Below are 21,030 nucleotides of genomic sequence, written 5' to 3'. Positions count from 1 at the left end.
ACTTGTTTCCAGAACAGTAGTAAGCACTAATTCCATGCTTAATTGGAAATCTTTTCATTCAGTCAAAATTTGTCTTCACATTTGCAAAATGGTGTGTGCTGCAGGCCAGTCTGTTTTGAGCACTCTGGAAGAAAACACAGAAATGGACTCTCTATGGAGAAGACCCTTCCCAAAATTGTTTCAGGAGCAGTATGGTGAAAGAGAAATCCTTATTCAGGAGGAACTGGCTCACCACTGACAAGAACAGCCTCTACAGGCACCACTGCACACCCTCCTGCACAAGTCTGTCCTGACCTGCTCTGCACACCAGGTAATTTTCTTCAGGGTTTGATAAGCTACTGTCTGAAAGAGAGACAAACCTGGACTTAAAATGTCTAGATTTTAGGAGTTTAAAAATGATAATCAAATACCTGATATACAGCAGAGTTTGTTCTGAATTTTGATGTCACACTTCTCAAACCTTAAGCCCACAGCAATCAGCAGCTGTTACTCATCACCTGGTTACCTACAGTTAGATAAAAATGCAGTGAAATGCTATGAAAGTGAAAAAGTAGGAAATTAGCTATACAGTAGCTGTAAAACCTGCCCTCAGTTCCTCTTCCCTTTTCAAAATAAGCTCTGGTTTTAGCAAAACAAACCAATCCCACCACCTCTAGTGCAAGGTTTAACACTAAAGAACTGTCTGTGAGCCAATGGTAGCATCTGCATCTCATCCTGTAGAGAACAACTCCCCCAGGAACCTGAAATCTGGATTTGACAAGCACCTTCCAGATTCACTTCTGATACTCTCTGGTACTGGCTACAGGCAATTATTTGGTACAGATAACCAAAAATAACAGTTTGGTTTAACAGTTTTAACATTTAATAGCCTTAACATTTCTGTTAGCAAGTAGCTGCATATCAGACTATCACAATAATAATAACAAGCAGTACAAAATGAGTCCCTGCTCTGTTACAATTGTTCTTGTTTATGTCAGCCAGCTGAGGACCTGCCATTCAGGCAGGGAATTTTCTCTAAAAAGGCTAAGTGTGATGCTCTTGGGCTGGCTGAGCTGTTTCTTGGGGATAAGGCTCTGAAAGAGTAGCTACAGCCTTCAGCATAACACAGAATATGGTGACACTTTTTAATGCTCAAAACATTTTGTTTTGCTCCAGGGCCACTTAATGAAGCTCCAATTTCTGGTCCAAAGTTGCCCCAAAGTCTCTGCTCAAAGAAACTGCTGTCCTAAAAGCCCTGCCACATTAAATTGCTCCAAAACATGCATTTATCCCACGCTGAAACCAGAAGCAGCTGACCTTAACTCTACTTTTTAATTATCCAGGCATAGCTCATTAAGAGTCTTGATAAGGGGTTTGGAACCATGGAGATGCCACTGAAAATAAACAACTTGTACTCTTCCTCCCCAGCTGAAGTGCTTTGAAAAGTTTCTGCTTCTGGTATGGAAAAATACAAGTAAGGTCATAATCTTCTCATACAGCTCCAGATAAACAAACTCCCACTACAGCCAAATTTGACTTCTGATTTTTAAACTGCAAACCATAATGTCCTGAAAAATCCAAGTCACCATATGCAGCCTTTGGACAGCTTACACAACAAGACAGGACTTCATATACATTAAACAAAAGTGTCAGGCATTACTCAGATTGTGAATGGAAAAAATATGAATAGAAATCACACTTTCATAAGAAAAAGGAAGTGAAACCACCATTTGATGGAAAATAGGATGTGTTAAGCCTAGCATCAGAGTTAGCTCTAGATCCATTGAAGGGTACCAGTCATCACCACTGAGTCAGCTGCAAGTGCTCAGGGGCAGGACTGAGGTTCAAGGCAGTCAATCAAATGCACAATTCTGTTTTATAGCAAGTGCAATACATAATATGCACTAAATGAAGATACATTTTTGTCTGCAACAGCAGTGGAAAGCTCCTCCTGGTGCTGTGGAAAGAGACAAGGAATAAATCCATATTGATTTCAGTGTAGCTTATTTTAAACCACTGAGAAATGATGCTGCTTGTTTTACTTGCTGTAATAGCACTTCAAGGAACATAAGTCACACTAAAACTGTCTTGCTCAGGATTAGTTTTCTTTCATGGAAGAAATACCCTGTGCAGTGCCAGACAGCCCTGATGGTGTTATGCCAGTGCTGCTGGAAGAATTAGCCCCATTACAATTGTCAGCTGTCTTCTGGAGAGCAGATATTTATAAACAAGTCTGTGCTGAGTGGTGACAGCTCCTTCCCCTGGCCAGGTGTGCTCCAAAGCTCAGGCTTCCAAATCCTTTCCTGAGTGGGTTGAAAGATGCTGAGGATGATGGTGCCCTCCCTGTGTTTAATAACTGAATGTCTGCAGTTTGGAGGATATGATGAACAATAAGAGATGGAAATGATGAGTTTCATCACTTTTTAAATGAAAGATAATCCTTTGCAGCAGTAGTTCAAACCACAAACTGATCAGAGGGAGTGCAGCATAGGGAAGAGGTGAGCAGAAACACCAAGGGATAAACTCCCAAGCGCCCAAAGAATGAAGAGTTCTTTAGCTCTTTTTCAGCCAAGCCTGCATTGTTGGGTGGTTTTGTGTACAAACACATTTGTACCCCATGAGTTCTAGGAATTCTTGTACAGGCTTCAGGGAGCTAAAATCCAGCCCTGCATTTTTGTCTCAGTGGAAATTTTTTATCACTCCAAGTCTTTTGTGGCTCATAAAGCTTTGTGGCTTTTTGCACTGATCAGAGGGCAATTCTTAATACTTCAGAGAAACCAGAGGCAAAGAGGGTTTAAGCAATATCTCACACAAACTGAGCAGAAGAACTCAGTGCAGAACACAGATGATGTCATTCTCCTAATTTCTCCACTCTTTTTCTTTCTAAAGTTAAATAACTTAAATGATTCCTCTTAAAGGTGCTCAATTGATTTATTTTTCAATTTTTGCCCTTTTCTTCCCAGCAGATTCTGATTCCCCATCTCAAAAGGGAATTAATTTTTCCTATTTCAGGAACATTTTTGAAGTTACAGATTTAAAATATAAAAGAACAAGAAAACCCTACTTCATTCTCTAAATCTAGAATCCTATCATAAAGAATTTCAATGCCTGCAACCAAATTATGGTACTTAGCAATTCTTTAAATCACTTGTTTTTTCCAGTTTCATCTGTGGGGAGAGCTGCTGGTTTTATTTCTCTGTCTCTGTAGATGGAGGGGAAAAATACTGATAATTTGCCTTAGGGAAAAAAACCTATTCAGAATTCCAAATAAGTTTTGACATGGAACATCTTCACTTGAAAGAAGCAACTTAGTGCTTTACATTTCAGGAGAGCAGGCTATAAAAAAGCCAATCAGTCTCAAAATCCAAGCATAAACCAGCACCAAATGAAAGATTTTCCATACAGAAGGAAGGCCAGCTGTGTACAAAAATACATATCTTTTACATTTCCTCAGCTCTCAGTCTTCCTCCTGTACTGCAGCATTTTTTTTTAAATTTCAATGAATATCTAAGAAGCACAACACATAGGTACCTTTCAAAACTAGTCCCTAACTTCTCTCACAAACTTTCACCCTTTTGGGAGGCTCACAACCACACAGCATCAATGATGAGACAGCAACAAAATCTGGCTCCTGTTTTATTTAGGAGCATCTTATGACATATCATACATTGGACTTCTAGAATTCTATTTTAAACATCAATTTTGAGAAGAGTGCTTTCATTAATTATTAACCAGCACTGAGTCTGGGAGCAGATACAAAAATTTCCCTCTCTCCTTCTTGGCTATTTACAGCCCCACCTATTTCCACTTGAAGTTGTATTGGCTGCAGCTGAGATGCTCCATTCTAACCAACAGGATGTGGGACACAGAGCAAATGCCAGGACTTCACCCAAGAACCAAAAAATTATAGGGAAGAATGTTCCGTTATAATGACCCAATCTTCAGTCTCTCCACTTTTAGTTGTTTCCTTTCTGTTTTTATCCTTCAGACAGCTGTCCTCAGAACGAAAAAAAAACAACCTCTGTACTTCTGAAATATCTGGAACAGGCACTTGCAGCTGTTACAGACAGGTGACAAGCAGAATCCTTCAAGAAGTCTTGTCTAGATGTGACAGAGAAGGAATTTGTGAGACCACTTTCAGATAAGACACGTGACCCTGACCATCATTTGGAATTAAAAGCGTGCATTTCCTTACATTGTTGCAGTTTTGAGACAACAAAGGGTGTCTTTTCTTTGTAGTCAATAGATTTGGGATAAAGCTCCCTTCTCCTCAAATCTTCTGCCTCTCACCTCAGTTTTGCTAAAAGCCAGGTGAAAACTCTATGGTCTGCTGCTTCTGGGATGGAGAAGCAGCAGACTTGAAGCCTTCTCCTCTTGAAGAGAAGGCTTCCAAAACACTCATAAGCAGATTATCTGTAAAACAGACACAAGAAAGCTTCAGTTGTGCTGCCAGCATGTGTGGGCAAGCAGAGCTGGGAACTGGACCTCTGTAAAAAGACAGAAAGAACATGGCCTACTGCTACACTGGAGCATTTGGAAACTTAGCCAGCACAAAGATCTGCTTTTGGCTCAGGATATGGGAAAAGCCCAGAGGAAAACAAAGCACAAACGTGTGCACCTCATGCAAATGAGAAATTGCAATGATTTGGGTGTTGAGGATGTGTTGTAAGAGGGCTGGAGGTGAGCCAGATGAGCCTGGCACACAGAATCCTGGCACAGAGCTCTGCGTATCCAAGCAAGCCAAGGCTTCTGAGCTTCAGCAAACCATGGAGCATTTTCCTCACTCTGGAAGAAATTAATCTGCCCTGAAGTCTTTGCAGAAGTGTACCCTGTGGTACAGTATCAAATGAGCTCCATCCTTCAAAGTGTCACAGGCTGCCCTGTCAGCTGTGTCACAGAGAATCCCATCACAGACCACGCTTGGGGCTTCCCTCCTGTGCAGGGAGAGTGTCTGTCCGTCTCCTGTGCAGGGAGAGTGTCAGCTTGCCCGGGATTCCTGCCCCCGGGAGCGCTGCTGGAATGTCGGGAAGGACTCAGCCTCGGCGTGGGGGAGGCGCTGCTCCAACTGAGCAATGCGAGGCGAGCAGCAGGAGCTGGATCCCAACAAATATGGGAGCTTCTGGGAGCCACAGTCAGCAACTCCAGCTGGGCCATTTGCTTAGGCTGCCTGCCAAAAGGTTTATAAAAAGAACAGTAAAGAATGTGCCATGGCTTTAAATACGAATTTCAAATACAGTGCAGCCAATATCCACATTTGTTAAGGCTTCCATCCCTCAGCTTTTCTTTAAGGCTCAGTCAGGAATGAAAGGAGTTTCTCCTGCTGATCTAATTTTATTCCCTTGCAGATATCCACCAGCATGAAGGAATGAAGCAGAGCCAGGGCAGTTTCCTAATTACTTCCAGCTCTCAGAGAGGGACCCAAAAGATAATAGTGAAGCAAGAACAACACAGCAAAGATGCTAAACCAGCCTATAATTTGTGTGTTGCTGTACACAGCTCTTGTGATAATTTAATAATAGGTGATCCCAGCCTTTTCTCCAACTGGTGCCTGTCCTAATACCATAGATATTTCTATGAGTTTGACTGCAACAGAGCACAGTGGCAAACAGGAATGGCTGCTACACAGTAAGTGAAATATGCAGGTGATTTCCCCATCAGAAAATACTACTGCAGTTTTCAAATATTTTTCAAATACTACTGCAGTTTTCACTATGAAAAATGCTGTGTTGTAAAACCTGTAGAAGAAGCTAGGAATCTCTTAGGCACCACTTTTTCCCTGTTCTGTCAGTGACAGACAGCAGAGAAGGGAAGGAGTACCCAGAAAAACTAAACAGCTAAGAAACTGAAGTCCTAGAGTAGGGCTGGTTTCTTTCCATCTCTTCTTCTCAGGCTCTGTAGTCCTTCAGCTAGGCACAAACCTCTGATCAACACCTCCTCTACATGGACAGGTTTTTGTAGTGTTTGGGGCCCTTGTCTTTTACATCTCTTTTGAGTACAATAAAGTGGGGCTCCAGGTATGGATCTGTCTCAGGAGGAGCACTGTTTTACCACTGTGATAAGAAGATAGAACCCTTGACACATGAACTGGTTCCTCAAATGCCACCAACGACTTTTTAGCAAGATGTAACTTTCCATTACCTCAGAGGTTTTCCACATTCTATATCTGAAGCACCTTAGCATGGCTGGAGGTGGGTTTATTCAAGTTCACAGGAGAGATGGCCCTACCTGTGCTGAACTTGTGCCAGCCACAAGGAGTGCCACCAGCAAAGTTCAGCAACCTCCCAGGCACAAAAAGGAAACCAAACCATTAAAGAGTTTTTGTCCTCAATATGACACGTAGAACCTCACAGTGAGTATCAAAAGTCATCTGTTGAAAAAAGTGAGTTATATCACAGAGCATAAAACTCCCACAGCACCAGCACAGTAAACAGGTCAAGTGTGGTAGCTGAATGATTTATTTGATTCTTCAATGAGCACACACATAAGCACCCACTGCTGCTGCAGACACCTGGATGAGATGGGGTAGTGCAGCTAGAAACAAGTCAGAACAATCACAGGCTTCTGATCTAATTAACACAAGCTGCCTCCTCCCTGTGACCTCACATCTGTGTGAGACACTCACAGATGAGTAAAAAATTGGAGTCTGTTGGGTTTTTTTCCTTCTTGATTTGAACACCAACCTGGAATGGCAGTGTGTGCATGAGGTACACACCACCTCATAATGCCATGATTGCTAAAAATCAAAATGCACACACACCTGACTAAACTGCACCACTGAAGTGAGAGTATAAAATAGTCTGACAAATTCATGCCCCCCTCAGTAGCCAAAGCTTCTCACCTGCCTTTTAAGAACCAGGAGGTGCATCTTCAGCTAACAGGATGGGTTTGTAATCAGAGGGCTCAGGGCTCCACAGGATCCTTCTTGCAGCAGGAAGGTCTCATGCTCAGCACTTGTCTGAGTGCTGTTCTTGGGAAGCTGGAGGCAGTCCTGCAAGACACTGAACATCTGCACACATTTATGGCACAAAGTCTCCTTCAATCTCAAGATGTTGCTGTTTTACAGACATGCTAGAAAAGGTCAAAGTCAGGAAATAACAGTTTAACAACAAGCAAGGAAACAGAGGGCCAAAAGCTTCTCCTACCCATGGGTCACCAAGATTCATCCCCTAGAGAAATCCAAAAGTATTCAAATTCCTCATGGGACATTCTGTCATCCTAAGGCTTGTGGCAGTGCTCCTAAGAAGAGTTCACGACCATGCTGTGAGGCAGCCAGCAAAAGGACTGTTTCAACACACAGAGAAAAGAATAAATAAATCAAGGCAGCCTGAAATTTTTCTAAACTCAGTGTTTTATTGCTCCGTGATTATTAGTTACACTTTGACACATTGCTCTTCAGAATAGATTAGCACCTACTACATAATTTAAAAACTTAGTATCTTACAACTCGTATAATTGGCACTATAGAGAAAACCCAGAGATCTGTCATTTTAACCCAAGACTAAAAGAGATAAAATGTTTACATCCTTTACTGTTGGCAGGTGAGCTTTCATTGTGGAAGGCCCTTAAAAATAGTGAATAGAAACTAAGAACCTAAATGCCCTCCAAAAATATATAAAAACAGTATCAGATAAATCACTCCCTTCTTTACACCAGTCTTTTTGCTTTGGTACTTTTAGTACCCAAGTGCACAGTTATTCCCTCATCTCTTTCAAGGAAAAAAAAAAAGGCAACATGATCAAAACTATGCTGACTACTTTGGGTGAAAAGAGGAGAGACTCCCACACACCATTCTCAGCACCCACACAAACAGTATTTTCATCAAAAGTGGCATTGTCTCAGGATTTAACACATCCCAAGAGGTTTATAAATAATAAATTTGGGGGGTTTTTAAAAAGGGAAGAATTATTTGAATAAATAAGTGACAGCTCTAATAGCTGCACTGGCTTTGGTGACCAGTTATCTATATGCAGCATAAGTTATCTTCATAAGGCAAGTGGTGAGCTAGCAGAAGTGAAGTCCCTGAGGATCAGCATCTCCACGTTCAACTTATTTGTTTCACAACGTGTGTAGACAGCCTGGAAAACAATCAGTCCCAAGGCATCTGCTTTTTAATCTCCCAGCACAGCTGCAGACCACACAATGAATTATTTCTGTACCTTTTCTGCAGGCAGGAATACATAAATAACGCCGAATACTTAGGAGGAGGAGGAGGCAGGGGATTAGTTCTGCTAAACCTGGGCCAAGTGCTCCACCTTGTGTTCGTGCTCACAACACAGCTCAGAGCGAAGCTCCCGGCGCCTGCTCCACCCCTGCAGGTCCTGTGGTGTAGTTTCTGATTCCCTCCGCCTGGGAGGAGGTGTTGTCCATGGTGCCGTAGGACTGCTGCTCCGTGGGGGCCAGCACGGTCCTTTCGGTGGGGTGGGGACGCAGAACCTGGGGGACGTACATCTGAAATCACAAGTGAGGGTTTTCAGTGGTCTCCCAAAGCACAGTGCTTTGAGATGGGGTAACTGGAGGCAGTCCTGCAAGACACTGAACATCTGCACACATTTATGGCACAAAATCTCCTGCAATCTCAAGGTGTTGCTGCTTTACAGATACGCTAGAAAAGGTCCAAGTCAGGAAATGACAGTTTAACAACAAGCAGGGAAACAGAGGGCCAAAATCTTCTCCTACCCAGGAGAATTTTCCCCTTGTCACTCTTCTCTTCATCCTTTTCCCATTCTTCACCTCAAAACCTCAGGCCTTTTGCACCCTGCTGGAGGCTTCCTGGTGCAACACTCCCCTGCACCTCTTGTCTTTGGCACCAAGGCCTTTCCTCCTACCTCAGTCCTACGTCCTTCTCAGTGACATGGCAAGCAAGACCTGCTACATGTCACAACATTCAGAATCACAGCAGTGGCAACTGACTGCATTTGGCAGCTGTCCAGATGTGAGGCTCTGTCTGGAGCAGGGCACAGAACACAGCACACAGAGCTGCTGGAAGCAGTGTGTCTCAGCTGCTCCTAAAACCAAAGGTACTTCTGGAACATCACCTGGGAGCATCAGGGAGCCCAGCTGCAGAACTCTCTGGTCCCACATGCACGTGGGAAATCCCACAATTCATGCAGAATAATATGTGCTACACAAGCTCTTTGGTAAGCAGGGTGAGAAATTAGGTTTTTCTAGGAAAAGTAAGGGAATATTAATAACTCTTAGCTTCTTACAGAAGATGTTGGGACTGTTGGTACATCTGTGTCTTTTCCTCTTTCACCTTGTGTGTCTTCAATCTGTAACCAGCAATAGGTGGGGAAAGAGAGAGAGACAACATCAAACTGCTGAGTGAAAACAGTACACACAGATCATGAGCACCCAAAACCTGCACAGACAGATCTCAGTGCAGTTCTGGCACTCTCTCCACCAGTCCTTGTACACAGAATCATAGAAAAGTTTGGCTTAGAAGGGACCTTAGAGACCATTGAGCCCCAAGCCCCTGCCATGGGCAGGGACACCTTCCACTAGACCATGTTGCTCCAAGTTCCATCCACCCTGGCCTTGAACACTTTCAGGGATGGGCACCCACACCATCACTGAGCAACCTGTGCTAGTGCCTCATCAACCTCACAGCAAAGAATTTCTTACTATTACCTAATCTAAACTTACTGTCAGTTTAAAGCCATTTCCTCTTTTCCTCTCACTACATGCTCTTGTAAAAAGTATCTCTCCACCTCTTTTTGTAGGCTGCCTGGAAGGGAAGCCTTTTTTTGGAAGGTTGCAATTAGGTCAGCCTGGGCTGAACACCTCCAATTCTCTCAACCTGGCCTCATAGCAGAGGTGCTCAATCCCTCTGATCATCTTGGTTGTATTCTCTAGATTTGCTCCAAGAGGTCCCTGTCCTTCCTTGTGCTGGAACCCCAGAGCTGGATGCAGCTCTGAAGAGGGGCAGAATCCCCTCCCTCAACCTGCTGGCCACCCTGTTGCGGATGCAGCCCAGGATACTTTTTCCATACTGCTCTTTTCTCTCAAATTCAGTTCCTGCAGACACAGAGATTTTTCATTCTGCCAAGCAGCCCACCTGTACTACAGGCTCTTAGCAGGAAGGAAGGGACAACCCACCAGGAATAGCTGGTGCTCCATCAAGCACACAGGTAGGTGCTGAAAGGACAGGTATCCATCACTTACCCTATAATTCAGTGGGCTCAGGTACTTGAAACAGCCAAAACAAGTGTAAGCCAAGCAAATAACAATGGTGATGTTGACAACCAGCAAGGTAAACATTGTTGTAGGTGCTTTAAAACCTAGAAAAATATCCAAAGAATACAATAAAAAACCACATAGCAGAAAAATCCAACAAAACCAAAAGAATTATTTATCTTCCTCGTTTTCAGAAGCTTCATGGATTTTTTTTCTTGGAGGAATGGGCAGCCCACTTCCAGCCACAAACAAGAGAATGTCATTGTACTCTAAATTCTCCCACTTTTCCTAGGGGCCAAGAAATGCTGCTGTAATACCTAAATGATAGACAAGACTCAGAGTGATTCTTCTCCTCCCTCATTCATCCACTCTGGACCCACTTCTTAAGTATTTTAATTAATGATCTGTGAAATAGAATATTAATTGCATAGATTAATTATGATGATGGCACCAAATTGGATGGTTTGCCATCAGCTCAAAGGGATGGAGGTGGGGGGAGAGGAGAATCAAGATGGTCTTGGTAGATAAAACCACCCCACTTGCTTTAAAGGATCAAAACAACAACAACAACAACAAAAAAAAAAAACCCAAAAGCAAGATAAACTGTATGTAGAAAACAGGAAATAAGTACAATTTGGAAGGAAAAATAAATGTAGATATGAGGGATAACAATAGCACTGCAGCAGACAACTGCTGGAAAGCAGTCAGGGGTGGGATAGTATCAAAGAACACAGGAAGAGAGGAAAATTTTAAAAAAAGACAAGTCTCTGGCACCTGTACAAAATAATTCAGTGCTGGATAGCCTTGTCTACAATAAAATGTGGGCAGAACTGGGAAGAATCCAAGGAAAAAGATCAAGAGAAGGAACAGCAAATATGAACTAGACTGATAGGTGAGTTTTAATTCAGGGAAAGTGCAATAAACTATAAGAAAGGACATGATTGCCTAGCATGGAAAAAGTATTAAAGATTAGTGTGACTTCTTATTTTCCAGATCCACTAGGGAAATATTCTAAAGAAATTAATCTCATTTTACAGTAAAGATGACTTGAATGGAATATTAGGAAAAAGTAACCATCACTGCAAGCCTTAACTCTTTCCAAGTTTTTTCAGACAAAAGAGGCAACACCAACTCTCAGACATTCTTGTGGTAACCCCAGCATATGCAGTGGCATAGAACAGACAAGTTTTACACTGGTAATTAGCAGATAATAGAAGCCCTGCACAGGTCTGTTCACAAGGGGAAAGCCACCACACACATGCAAAAAACAGAACCCAAAAAGCCCTACAAACACATCATTGTTCAAACCAAAAAAAGGAAGTGAAGAAACCTCCCTAGGGGTATTCTGGAATGTCCTTCAGAGGAGGTTGTTTTTATAAGCACAGGTTATATGAGTATTTCTCCGGTGGTGAGGTGTGTCTGCACCAAAGTCAACACATGGTGCAAACCACAAGGCAAACAGCAGAGATTAGGGAAGGAAAAGTCTCCCACATCAGTTTTCCTTGCACTGTGTCCTCAGAACTGCCTGCCAACAGCTCTGGAGAACATGGGATTCAAGTGACTGTGCCAAGAGATGGGGCTTGAACTGCAGAGAGGACCTCACCTCCTCTGAGGTGAGAGGCACAGTGGTGTAGGATGGGTGGATGGATGGATGGATGGGTGGATGGGTGGATGGGTGGATGGGTGGATGGATGGATGGGTGGGTGGATGGATGGATGGATGGATGGATGGATGGATGGATGGATGGATGGATGGATGGATGGATGGATGGATGGATGGATGGATGGATGGAATAAAAGCTGAGAAAGAATACAGGCACTGAGAAGGAAAAACTGAGCACAGCCTCTCACCTTCTGTGTGCAGTCAGGTGTTTTTTGATCCCGACTGAGAACTGGGGGAGAGGTTTTTTCAGCCTTGCATAAATATATGAGGAATGAGAAACCAGAGTATTGTCACTGGACTCTGCAACCAGACTGAAACACCCATATCAAGCCAACCACACAAGTCAATGACCAAGCAAACAAGCTTTACACCATAAACAGATCTATTTTGCAGATAAGGAAGCAGAGCTCTCTCATCCTTCCTTCCTTCCTTCTTTTGGCACAAGAAGCCGCAATGAAATTAATGGCAATGAAATCAAAGTATCAAATTCCTACCTCTCAGACTGCATTGTGCACTGACAAACCACTGAACAACATCCTGTAAACAGGATCCTCTACACTGACCAAGCCAAACATGGTAATCCAGCCTGTGTTTTCCATTATTAAGGTCTCTTGACAAATGATGGTTTTACCATGCAGAACTAGAAAACATTATTATAAAGATTTAATTTTTACTTCATCAGGATTTTCTTCCTAACAATTAAAGAGGTGCATCAGATGCTGACTGCTTGGAGTTGATTTTTCTAAAGCATGCTCTAGAAATTCTCCTGGTAATTTAGAGGACCAGATTTATTGGTCTTCCTGGTTGCAAAAGCAGCTCTCAAAACAAGGGAAAAAACAAGCTCTCAAACATACAAGTAATGCAGGAACATCTATTCAAATCCAAGGACAGCCTGAAGCAATAGTTCCAAGTGCCTCTTGCATCCACAGGGAGCTTTCCCTGTAGCTTTACATCTCCCTAAAGCTGGATGGCAGCGTGCCAAAAACACCTTTCTGACTGCTGGTCAGAAATGCTAAAAAACACAATGCAGATGTAATCATCTGTCATGAGGGCACAATGCAGTCAGCTATCAGGAGCTTCCTTCTAAAGAAGGGGAACCCAACCCTTCCAGCATCACTGACATCCCCATTCCATGCCAAATGCTTTCTCCTGTATCATGGATAAAACCCCATAAGATGTTACCCACCTTTTTCTGACATCAAAGCTGTTGGCACAGCACAGCCAATAAAATCATTGTCAAGTACTTGCAAAACACAGAATGTCCATATTTTAAAGATAAATTACTACAAAACATGAGGTTTTAAACTCCCATCTGGGGAAGAGAATCACCATCTCACTGCAGTCTTCCATGTAAAATTTGATGGGTGACGTAGAACACACAAGGACTAGCATTAACCAATATTTTAGCATTTTTTCCTAGGACATGGCTGTACAACCAAGGCAGCAGCCAATTCAGCCAGGCAAATTAAACTTATGCCCAGGCTGCACAAATGCAGGTAGTGAAGCCACTGATCATCTCACTATAAAGAGCTAATTCTGAGTAGATTTTTGTTCTATGTAATGATTTTTACTGTCACTTCACAGCCCAGCTGGCCAATTCCAGGTGTACTGATTTAAGGAATACATGATCTCTTTTGAAATGAAGGAACACAGAGCACCATGCTAACAGTTTAATATATCAGCCATCTCCATCAAAGGCTCTTGTGCAAATCTTGTGTAGTTCACAGAAAACCACCATGACTCCCCCATTAGGGAAGGAAATAGAAAAATCCACAAAGCTTATGAAAGCTTTATGAGAGCTCACATCTAATTCAGGGATGCTGGCAAGAGAGCTGGGAGCACCTTCCATGTGGAAAGAGGTCATACTCACCTGTCACAGACATATTTTCTGAAAAATCCTTTTGTCAGAATCTTTTCTCCTGAGAAGCTGGGAAGCTTCAGCTTCTCCTGGTTTTGCTGCTTTAGAATGTGATTTGGAGAATTGTTTACCCACCATGTGAATTGTTTTTACTTGATGACCAATGACAGCCAGCTGTGTTGAGGCTGTGAGCAGTCACAAGATTTTATTACTCATTCCTTTCTTTTCTAGCCTTCTGAGGTCTCCTTTCTCTTTCTTTAGTATAGTTTTAGTATATAATTTTCTTTTAATATAATATATATCCTAAAATAATAAATAAGCCTTCTGAAACACAGAGTCAAGATTCTCATCTCTTCCCTCATCCTGGGGACCCTCAAACACCACCACACTTACCCAGCCTCACAAATGAGTAAAAATAGAGCCAGAAAAGGCAGAGGATGGGAGCTGCCAGGGCCTGATTGACAGCTGCAAAGTGCATCTTCTTCTCCAGCTTGGCAGGGAGATAGGCATAGTAGAGGTTGTGACGGTCCACCATGTGCTTCAGGAGGATGTAGATCAAACCTGGCAGGAGAAACAGCAGAGCCAAGCAGAGGTTGTTGGAGGTTTGATAAAAAGCAGCAACTCTGAAGGGATCTGCACTAAACAAGTGAGTGGGTGCAGCCCAGACACGAGGAGGGTACAGCTGCAAGACATCACCTGCTCCTAAAGCTTAGGAGCTGAGCTTGTTGCATCTCCATCCCTCCCCTCTCCACACACTTCTCTGTCTCTGTGGTGCCTCTTGTGCTCCCAGGGAGAGCCCAGAGCTCCTACCAGGTGCTGGCACATGAGGCCAAGCCAGTAGGGAAGACTTCGCAGCTCCCCTTGCACTGTTGCTGGTAAGGAAGGCATGACAGTGGCTCAACATCTCCCTCTCAGCCTTCACCAGATTGATGACTGGATTTCAAGTCAGCTATTCCTTATCCAAACAAACAGCCAGCAACTGCTGTGGCAGCTATGAATTGCAACAGCTCTGGGATGCAGTGGCACATTCAAACATTTACAACTGCATACAAAAAGGAATGTAAGTAAATATCAATTACATTGTTACAGAAAAATTGGCCACATTCTCCCAATAATAAGGTTGTTGATTAAACCAGTTCTGAACAATATCTAATTTAGATAATTACCTTGTATCTAGCTCTGTAAAGTTTCAGATTAGAAAATGAAAATACCAACTATATAAAATTATTTAGTACTACTTATGTCTGATCTAAACCCCTAACTACCAAAGCCAATACACTCAAATTTGAGAAGTAAAATAAACATCTAATAGATATTAAAGGTATTTTCAACTTCTAAAGGCAGTACAAGAGCTAAGTAATTCATCATCTTTTTCACTGTTCTTCCACAAGAAAGGAAGGAAACTTGGGTCCAAGTCCTAAGGATTATCAGCATTTGAATGGGAATAAGAATGCAGAGCTGAGCCTTCCAAACTTCCCACATGCCCCATCTCACTCCCACAGTGCTCACTGGAAAACTTACCAAAAGGGACAATGATGGGACATGTGATGCTGTAGGCCATGATGACAGTGAACACACACAGCATCCAGGCATACATTGCTCCAAATTCATATTCAAATGCCTGTTGCTAGGAACAAAAACAAAACATCCAAAACTCTCAAGTCATCCATCAATGTGTCAGGAGTTAAGAATAGATTCCCTAAAGCAACAATTCACCTTATCTTATTCGTTCTGAGAGATCAGTTCTTTCCCTAAGAGGCAGAAATGATATAATTAGAGGAAGTCTTTTGTGTTATTATTACCTGGAAATACAGAAAAGATGCTGTTTCTTTCTTAGCCTTAAAGTAATTTCTCAGAGAATTTGCATCTACAAGAAGCAGCTCCTTAAAATCACAAGGCAGAAAATAATTGTGCCAGACTCAGAACCTTCACCTCACTGTGGTAGCTACATACAGGCTTAAGTTCCCATTGTAACACCTGGGATTTCAAGCCAAAGGATGACACTTCACCTGGAAGTGAAAGTCCACCTCTTAAAATGGAATATAGGCAAAAAGATTTATTTTGTTAGGTGTATGTTCAGCTTAAAGCAAGTTGTACACACCTGATGGCTGACAGAAGAAACTAACTCTAGGCAGTTTTAAACAAAAAAAAAAAAAAAAAAAAACCAACCCTGAAGTTCAGACTATAAGATAAAATCAGAACTATTCTATAAAATACAAATCATAAAACTCTGACTTAGAGCTATGAAGAGATTGATACCTGAAACTCAAAGCTTGGGTTTTGATTTTTGACCATCTCTGACTGGAATAAATCCCTCCCTGCTATCTGTGCTGTGAATGAAGGGAATAGGAACCTGCCGTGGACAAGTGAAACAAAGGCTAAAAAAAAACAAAAACAAGAAGTCAGGAGATGATAGCTAATGGTATGAAGGATGGGTGTGCTGCCAGTTTCTGACAAGGATCAGCCATTGAAATGCCTCCTGCTCAGGAGGGGCTCCAGTACCTGTTTGATGTTTTTCCTCTCTGCTGTGGACTTGGCCATGATCATGCGTATGGTGTAGAGGATGAGCCCCGGCAGGCGCAGCAGCTCCATCCCATTGCCCACGAAGGCTGAGGCAATCACATAGTTCACAAAAAAGGCTCCCTGGTCAGGCAGGAAAACACATCTGCCAGGAAAGACACCAGACACTGGCTGGGAGGAAGGCAAGCAAACACTGGAGGTGTACAATGTATCCCTATTGCCTTTGGAAATCTCTTCTGGTAAGAATAAGCGCTATGTAGGTTAGGAAGTGGGCAGCAGAGCTTCTGATAACCTTGTTGTAAAAGAACACTGCATAGCTACAAATGCAGCCAGGGGAGGATGTAAGAGCCTGGCTGAGGTGCAGTTCAGATGAGGAATAAACTGCTCACAAAAAGATGCAGCAGCCTGATGGGAGGCTGAGAGCAGACAAGAGCATCATCTGATGTCTGCAACAGCAACCTGACACAAGATGAGATAAGACTGCAATAGAATAATCATCTCTCCCAATTTAGTAACTCCTAATTGTCTTCCTGTTACCAATTTTGAAATTGCATTTGGAAATCTATGCCCTAATAATTGCATTCTATTCTTTCCCTCCAGGCACAGGAACTTAAAATAACCAATATCTGCAAATTTGCAATGTGATGTGTGTAAAAACATATTTTTCAGAAAGAGAACTGTTGCAGCTCTTTGGTCTCACTGTAATCCTTGAGAAGATCCCCTGTCAATGATATACAACAATCCTCATCCAATTCCAATATCTTATCATCCTTTCTGTGAAGAAATTCTTTCTAATGTCCAACCTTATTGTCTCCTCCCCTTATTCAGAAGCTCAACGTCATCCCAAAGTAGCAATCCTGAGCAAATTTTAATAAATACTAACCAAAGACAGTAAACAGCAATAAAAAACAAAAAACAAAAAACTTAAGTCCTAAGTATTTCTTTACAAAGGAGTAGCAAAGAGAGAATATTATTTAGCTGATACTTACTCCAGCCTTACTGCAGAATCAGATGATTCTCTGTCAAACAGCCAGCGGAAAAAAAAATCCAGACTGAAAGAAAGATGGTGAATGTAATTCAGTCTCCCACACCTTAGTTCTTTTAAAAAATGCTTCTCTTTTTAGGCAGCTTAAGTCAAGATAGTGCATAGAAAGAATTTAATCAAGTAATCTAAACACCACTTCAGCTTTATCACAGTTAATGATAGCTAGAAATAAGAAAAAAGGTACAAAATTAAGCAGAGCAAAAATTAAACAGAACAAAAATTTAACAAAATTAAACAATACAAAAATATTTATATCTATTAGTAGAAATAATATTAATTTGTGTTAATAAATTAATATTATTAATTGCTAAAATTATAATAAAACTTTAATAACACACTAAAGTTAAACTTTAATACATATTAAAACTCACAACTAGAAAACACAAGTAAGATGTCTCATTATAAAAGTACTCAGCCATTATCTCATTAAACTATGATTCTTTACCTGGTCAGACCAAGGGAAGGCAGAATCAATACCATGAAGATCAAAAAAATGTAGACTTTATGCATCATTATTCTGTTCTCTGCAGATCTATCAACATAAAAAGGCACTGAGTGAGAAACTCATACAAAAAGCTGCCACCTATGAAGGATCTTTCCTGGACAATGCCAGGACTTGTCAGACTCCCAGCTTCCCCTACCGTATCACATTGCTACCAGATAAACCCAAACATCTTTGAGATATTCACCAATATGGACCAAGCAGAATTTCAGTACCTTCTTGGGCAACAAAAACATTGCGGAATGTTAATCCAGCAAGATTTTTTTTGTATAAAAAGTGTTGCAAGTGGTTTTTTTTGTATAAAAACAAACAATGACTACAATGTCCAACAAGCACAGCTCATCTCTCACCCAAAGACACTCAATCTTGCAACAGCTCTTCAAGTGCCATGCCAGCAGGGTTTAAGCAGTTCAGAAAAAGGCACCACTGCCAAGAAACCAGACACCTAGACAACCTCCCTGTCAAGTGTCAAGTCTTGGGGAACAACATGACACTACAAATGCTATACCCCCACTACAGCAGCAGGAACATGGATCCAGTGACAGCCTGTTGCCAGAAAAGTGCAGCACTGTGAATACTTCAGACTCCTAGAGGTGGTATCTGATAGGGCTTTAAAACCACAGGGGTTTTATTATAGGAACACTTGGGCACTGTGAGACCCATCAGTGTAACTGAAATCAGACCCGTGATCTCTAGTGACTTCAGAAAATTATTTTAACTGATGGAGAAGGGCTCAAAGTTCATGTGTGCAGCACAGCTACCAAAACTAAGATGATGAAAAGCATACAACTGTGACAAATAAATAATAGACTCTAGAAATGGTGTCTTAGAAAAGCATTGTGTAAAAATTTAAAAGCAAAACCATAAAATTTACCTTAGACAATAAAAACAAACAATGATGACAAGCTTTAGGGATAAAGACTGAGTGGAGTTGAGATTGAAGTGCCATGCTTTTATCTGTGTGTAGGTAAACAGGGCATCAAATCTGGTACTCCAAACCAAACTGTGCTGAGTTCTCCAAGCCAGCAAGTCATTAGTGGGCTTGACATCTCTGGGGTGCCCCAGCTCAGTGTGAAAACCTTGCATCAACACATCTGCTGGGCCTTTGGCCCTATAAATCTTGTCAGATCACCACTGATGTCCAACAGATCCGAGCTGCGAACCAGGACTTACATCCAGACCATTTTGTCATGCCAAACAAAAAGATGCATGTCCTTTTTATAAGTTGTCAGCCTGGAGGGGATCCAAACCACATGGCCAATCTTCCCAGAGAGCAAGTTAATTATGGGATTAGGGGCACTTCCCATGCTCCTGTTGAAGCTACACCTCCTGAGCCTGCTCATACAATTTTTTTTTCTGATTAAACACAAAGAGGAGAGAGCTGGGGAGCAGGGGAAAGCATAAACAAATCATGTGGTCATATTAGATTTGCTGTGTGGGTCACAAATTACTCAAACCCTGAAGTGTGGTTATAACACTAGAAAGAGACAAGAACAGGAAAGTTCTTGCTAGGAGAGGTCTGCAGGTTTGAGAGCTCTGTGAAAGATCAGCACTTCATTTATCTCAGTAGTTCAGCTGATAAGGTAAAAACAGAGGAAAAAGTTGCTTACTTTGTCCAGTGAGACTCCAGCAAAGTTGAGTAATAGACAATTGTTGGTAACAAAGCTGAGAAGGACCAGAGCAAGAGAGTTGGGAAAAACTGACTGATGACAGGATTCTAGTGGGGGAGGAAATAAGATTTAGTATTAAAAACACTTTCATGCAGTCATGGTAGAACAGAGATGCTAATATTTTGCTTTTTGTAAATTATAACAGGATCAAGTGAAAAAATTATATTCAGATAATCTTAAATTGAGTAATGAGTGCTTAGCACTGGCATGCAAGACAAAAAATCAAAGTGAGATTTGGAATTAAATTCCATGAGAGTGCAGTCTCACAAGTAGTTTTTATGTAGTTTACACTAGCATGGGGAAATATTTAAAAAGAACAGCTTGCAAGTTGCTTTAGCTGCAGTCAAACTAGGATCAGATATATATGTCATCTTGCTTTGAATCCTATGAGCAAAAAAAAATTTACTTCAGAGTTAAAAATCTGAATTTCCCCCTTATCACAAAAATCAAAACACAAGTTGGATTTGAAATCCCATTTTTTGCAAAGATTTTTTGATTACAACATTTAAAATTATTTGTTTGGACTGCAAATTTTTACCACAAATACATAAACATGTTATAATAATATAAAACCTCAGATAAAAATAACTTCAGACTATTATCCAGGAACAAAAGAGGGCTAAAGACTTGACTCTGGACTTATGGACTCTGGACTTTCATCAGCAGCTACATAAAACAGTCCTGAGAATTTCAACTGAAGCTCTAAGGTAGGAATTTCAACTGAAGGTAAAACAATGAAACCCTATCAATTTACCAAAATCTTGGTCTGATCCACAGCTATATCCAAACATATGGCAATACTCACATTAAGGTAGTGAATAGGTTTAGTGACATTGAACTTGTCCATGGTTGAGATGATTATGGAAGGAGTAGTAAGAAAAAACAGCACAATAAAAAGTAGCAAATTAATGCAAGCCCATCTAAACCACCATTTAAATCCACGCACTGAAAGATTTTTCCTGGAGAAAGAAATAAAAATAAAAAGGCCATTAAAACAAGCAGCAAGCATTTGCTGTTAAAAAAAGATACATACACTATCTGTCAAATAACAGGTGGCACTGCTTTTTCTAAACTGAGCTTTCAAAGTTACATAACAAAGCACCACACAAGTTCCAGTTGCTATTAGAAATAAAGAGAACTGTGCAAATTCTCTTGAATGATACCATAAATTGTGCTTGCAGAAGAACATATCTAATCTTTCATTACAAAAACACAATATCTCATCTAGTTAAGGTTTGGGATGAAACACTTCCATTGTTCAATAATACAGAAGTACTAAAAATAAATGGAACAAGAAGAGATAGAGACAGAGGACACAGAATTTCTTCAAGAATGCCTATCAGAGGCAGAATCTACCAAAAAATTGTGATTTGAAATAAAATTTCAAATTTGCAAACGCTGCATCTCTTCCTGCCATATTAAAACAGCAACTGTAGATTTTAAACAACTTCAGTTCTTAAATGTTATTTGAGATGGTTGGCAAAAGGACTGGAATGATTTGAGCACCAGGCAAAGCCAAATATTCAGAACAAACAAAACAGGGATACTGAGGTTCAGTCACATCCCTGATTATGATGAGTCTTCTTGTGAACTTGGCATATCCCTGGGTCCCTCTTCTTCA

General features: G+C 41.3%; 1 protein-coding gene across 1 annotated transcript in view; it reads right to left on the bottom strand.

The window, feature by feature from the left end:
- Positions 1-7,314: 7,314 nt before the first annotated feature.
- Positions 7,315-21,030, bottom strand: part of TMEM63A (transmembrane protein 63A) — a 30,814-nt gene continuing 17,098 nt past the window's right edge. The window contains exons 15-24 of the mRNA XM_030945199.1: positions 20,215-20,368; positions 19,350-19,456; positions 17,683-17,769; positions 17,182-17,244; positions 16,175-16,337; positions 15,194-15,299; positions 14,066-14,233; positions 10,141-10,256; positions 9,186-9,248; positions 7,315-8,427 (exon numbers count right to left, since the gene is read on the bottom strand). Coding sequence (XP_030801059.1) covers positions 8,257-8,427; positions 9,186-9,248; positions 10,141-10,256; positions 14,066-14,233; positions 15,194-15,299; positions 16,175-16,337; positions 17,182-17,244; positions 17,683-17,769; positions 19,350-19,456; positions 20,215-20,368 — 1,198 coding nt within the window. The 3' untranslated portion in view covers positions 7,315-8,256. The remainder of the gene's footprint in view (positions 8,428-9,185; positions 9,249-10,140; positions 10,257-14,065; positions 14,234-15,193; positions 15,300-16,174; positions 16,338-17,181; positions 17,245-17,682; positions 17,770-19,349; positions 19,457-20,214; positions 20,369-21,030) is intronic.

The sequence above is a fragment of the Camarhynchus parvulus genome, chromosome 3 (assembly GCF_901933205.1).
Source record: "Camarhynchus parvulus chromosome 3, STF_HiC, whole genome shotgun sequence".
Lineage (NCBI taxonomy): Eukaryota > Metazoa > Chordata > Aves > Passeriformes > Thraupidae > Camarhynchus > Camarhynchus parvulus.
The sequence above is the reverse complement of the archived record's forward strand: the minus strand, read 5'-3'. Positions and strand labels throughout refer to the sequence as shown.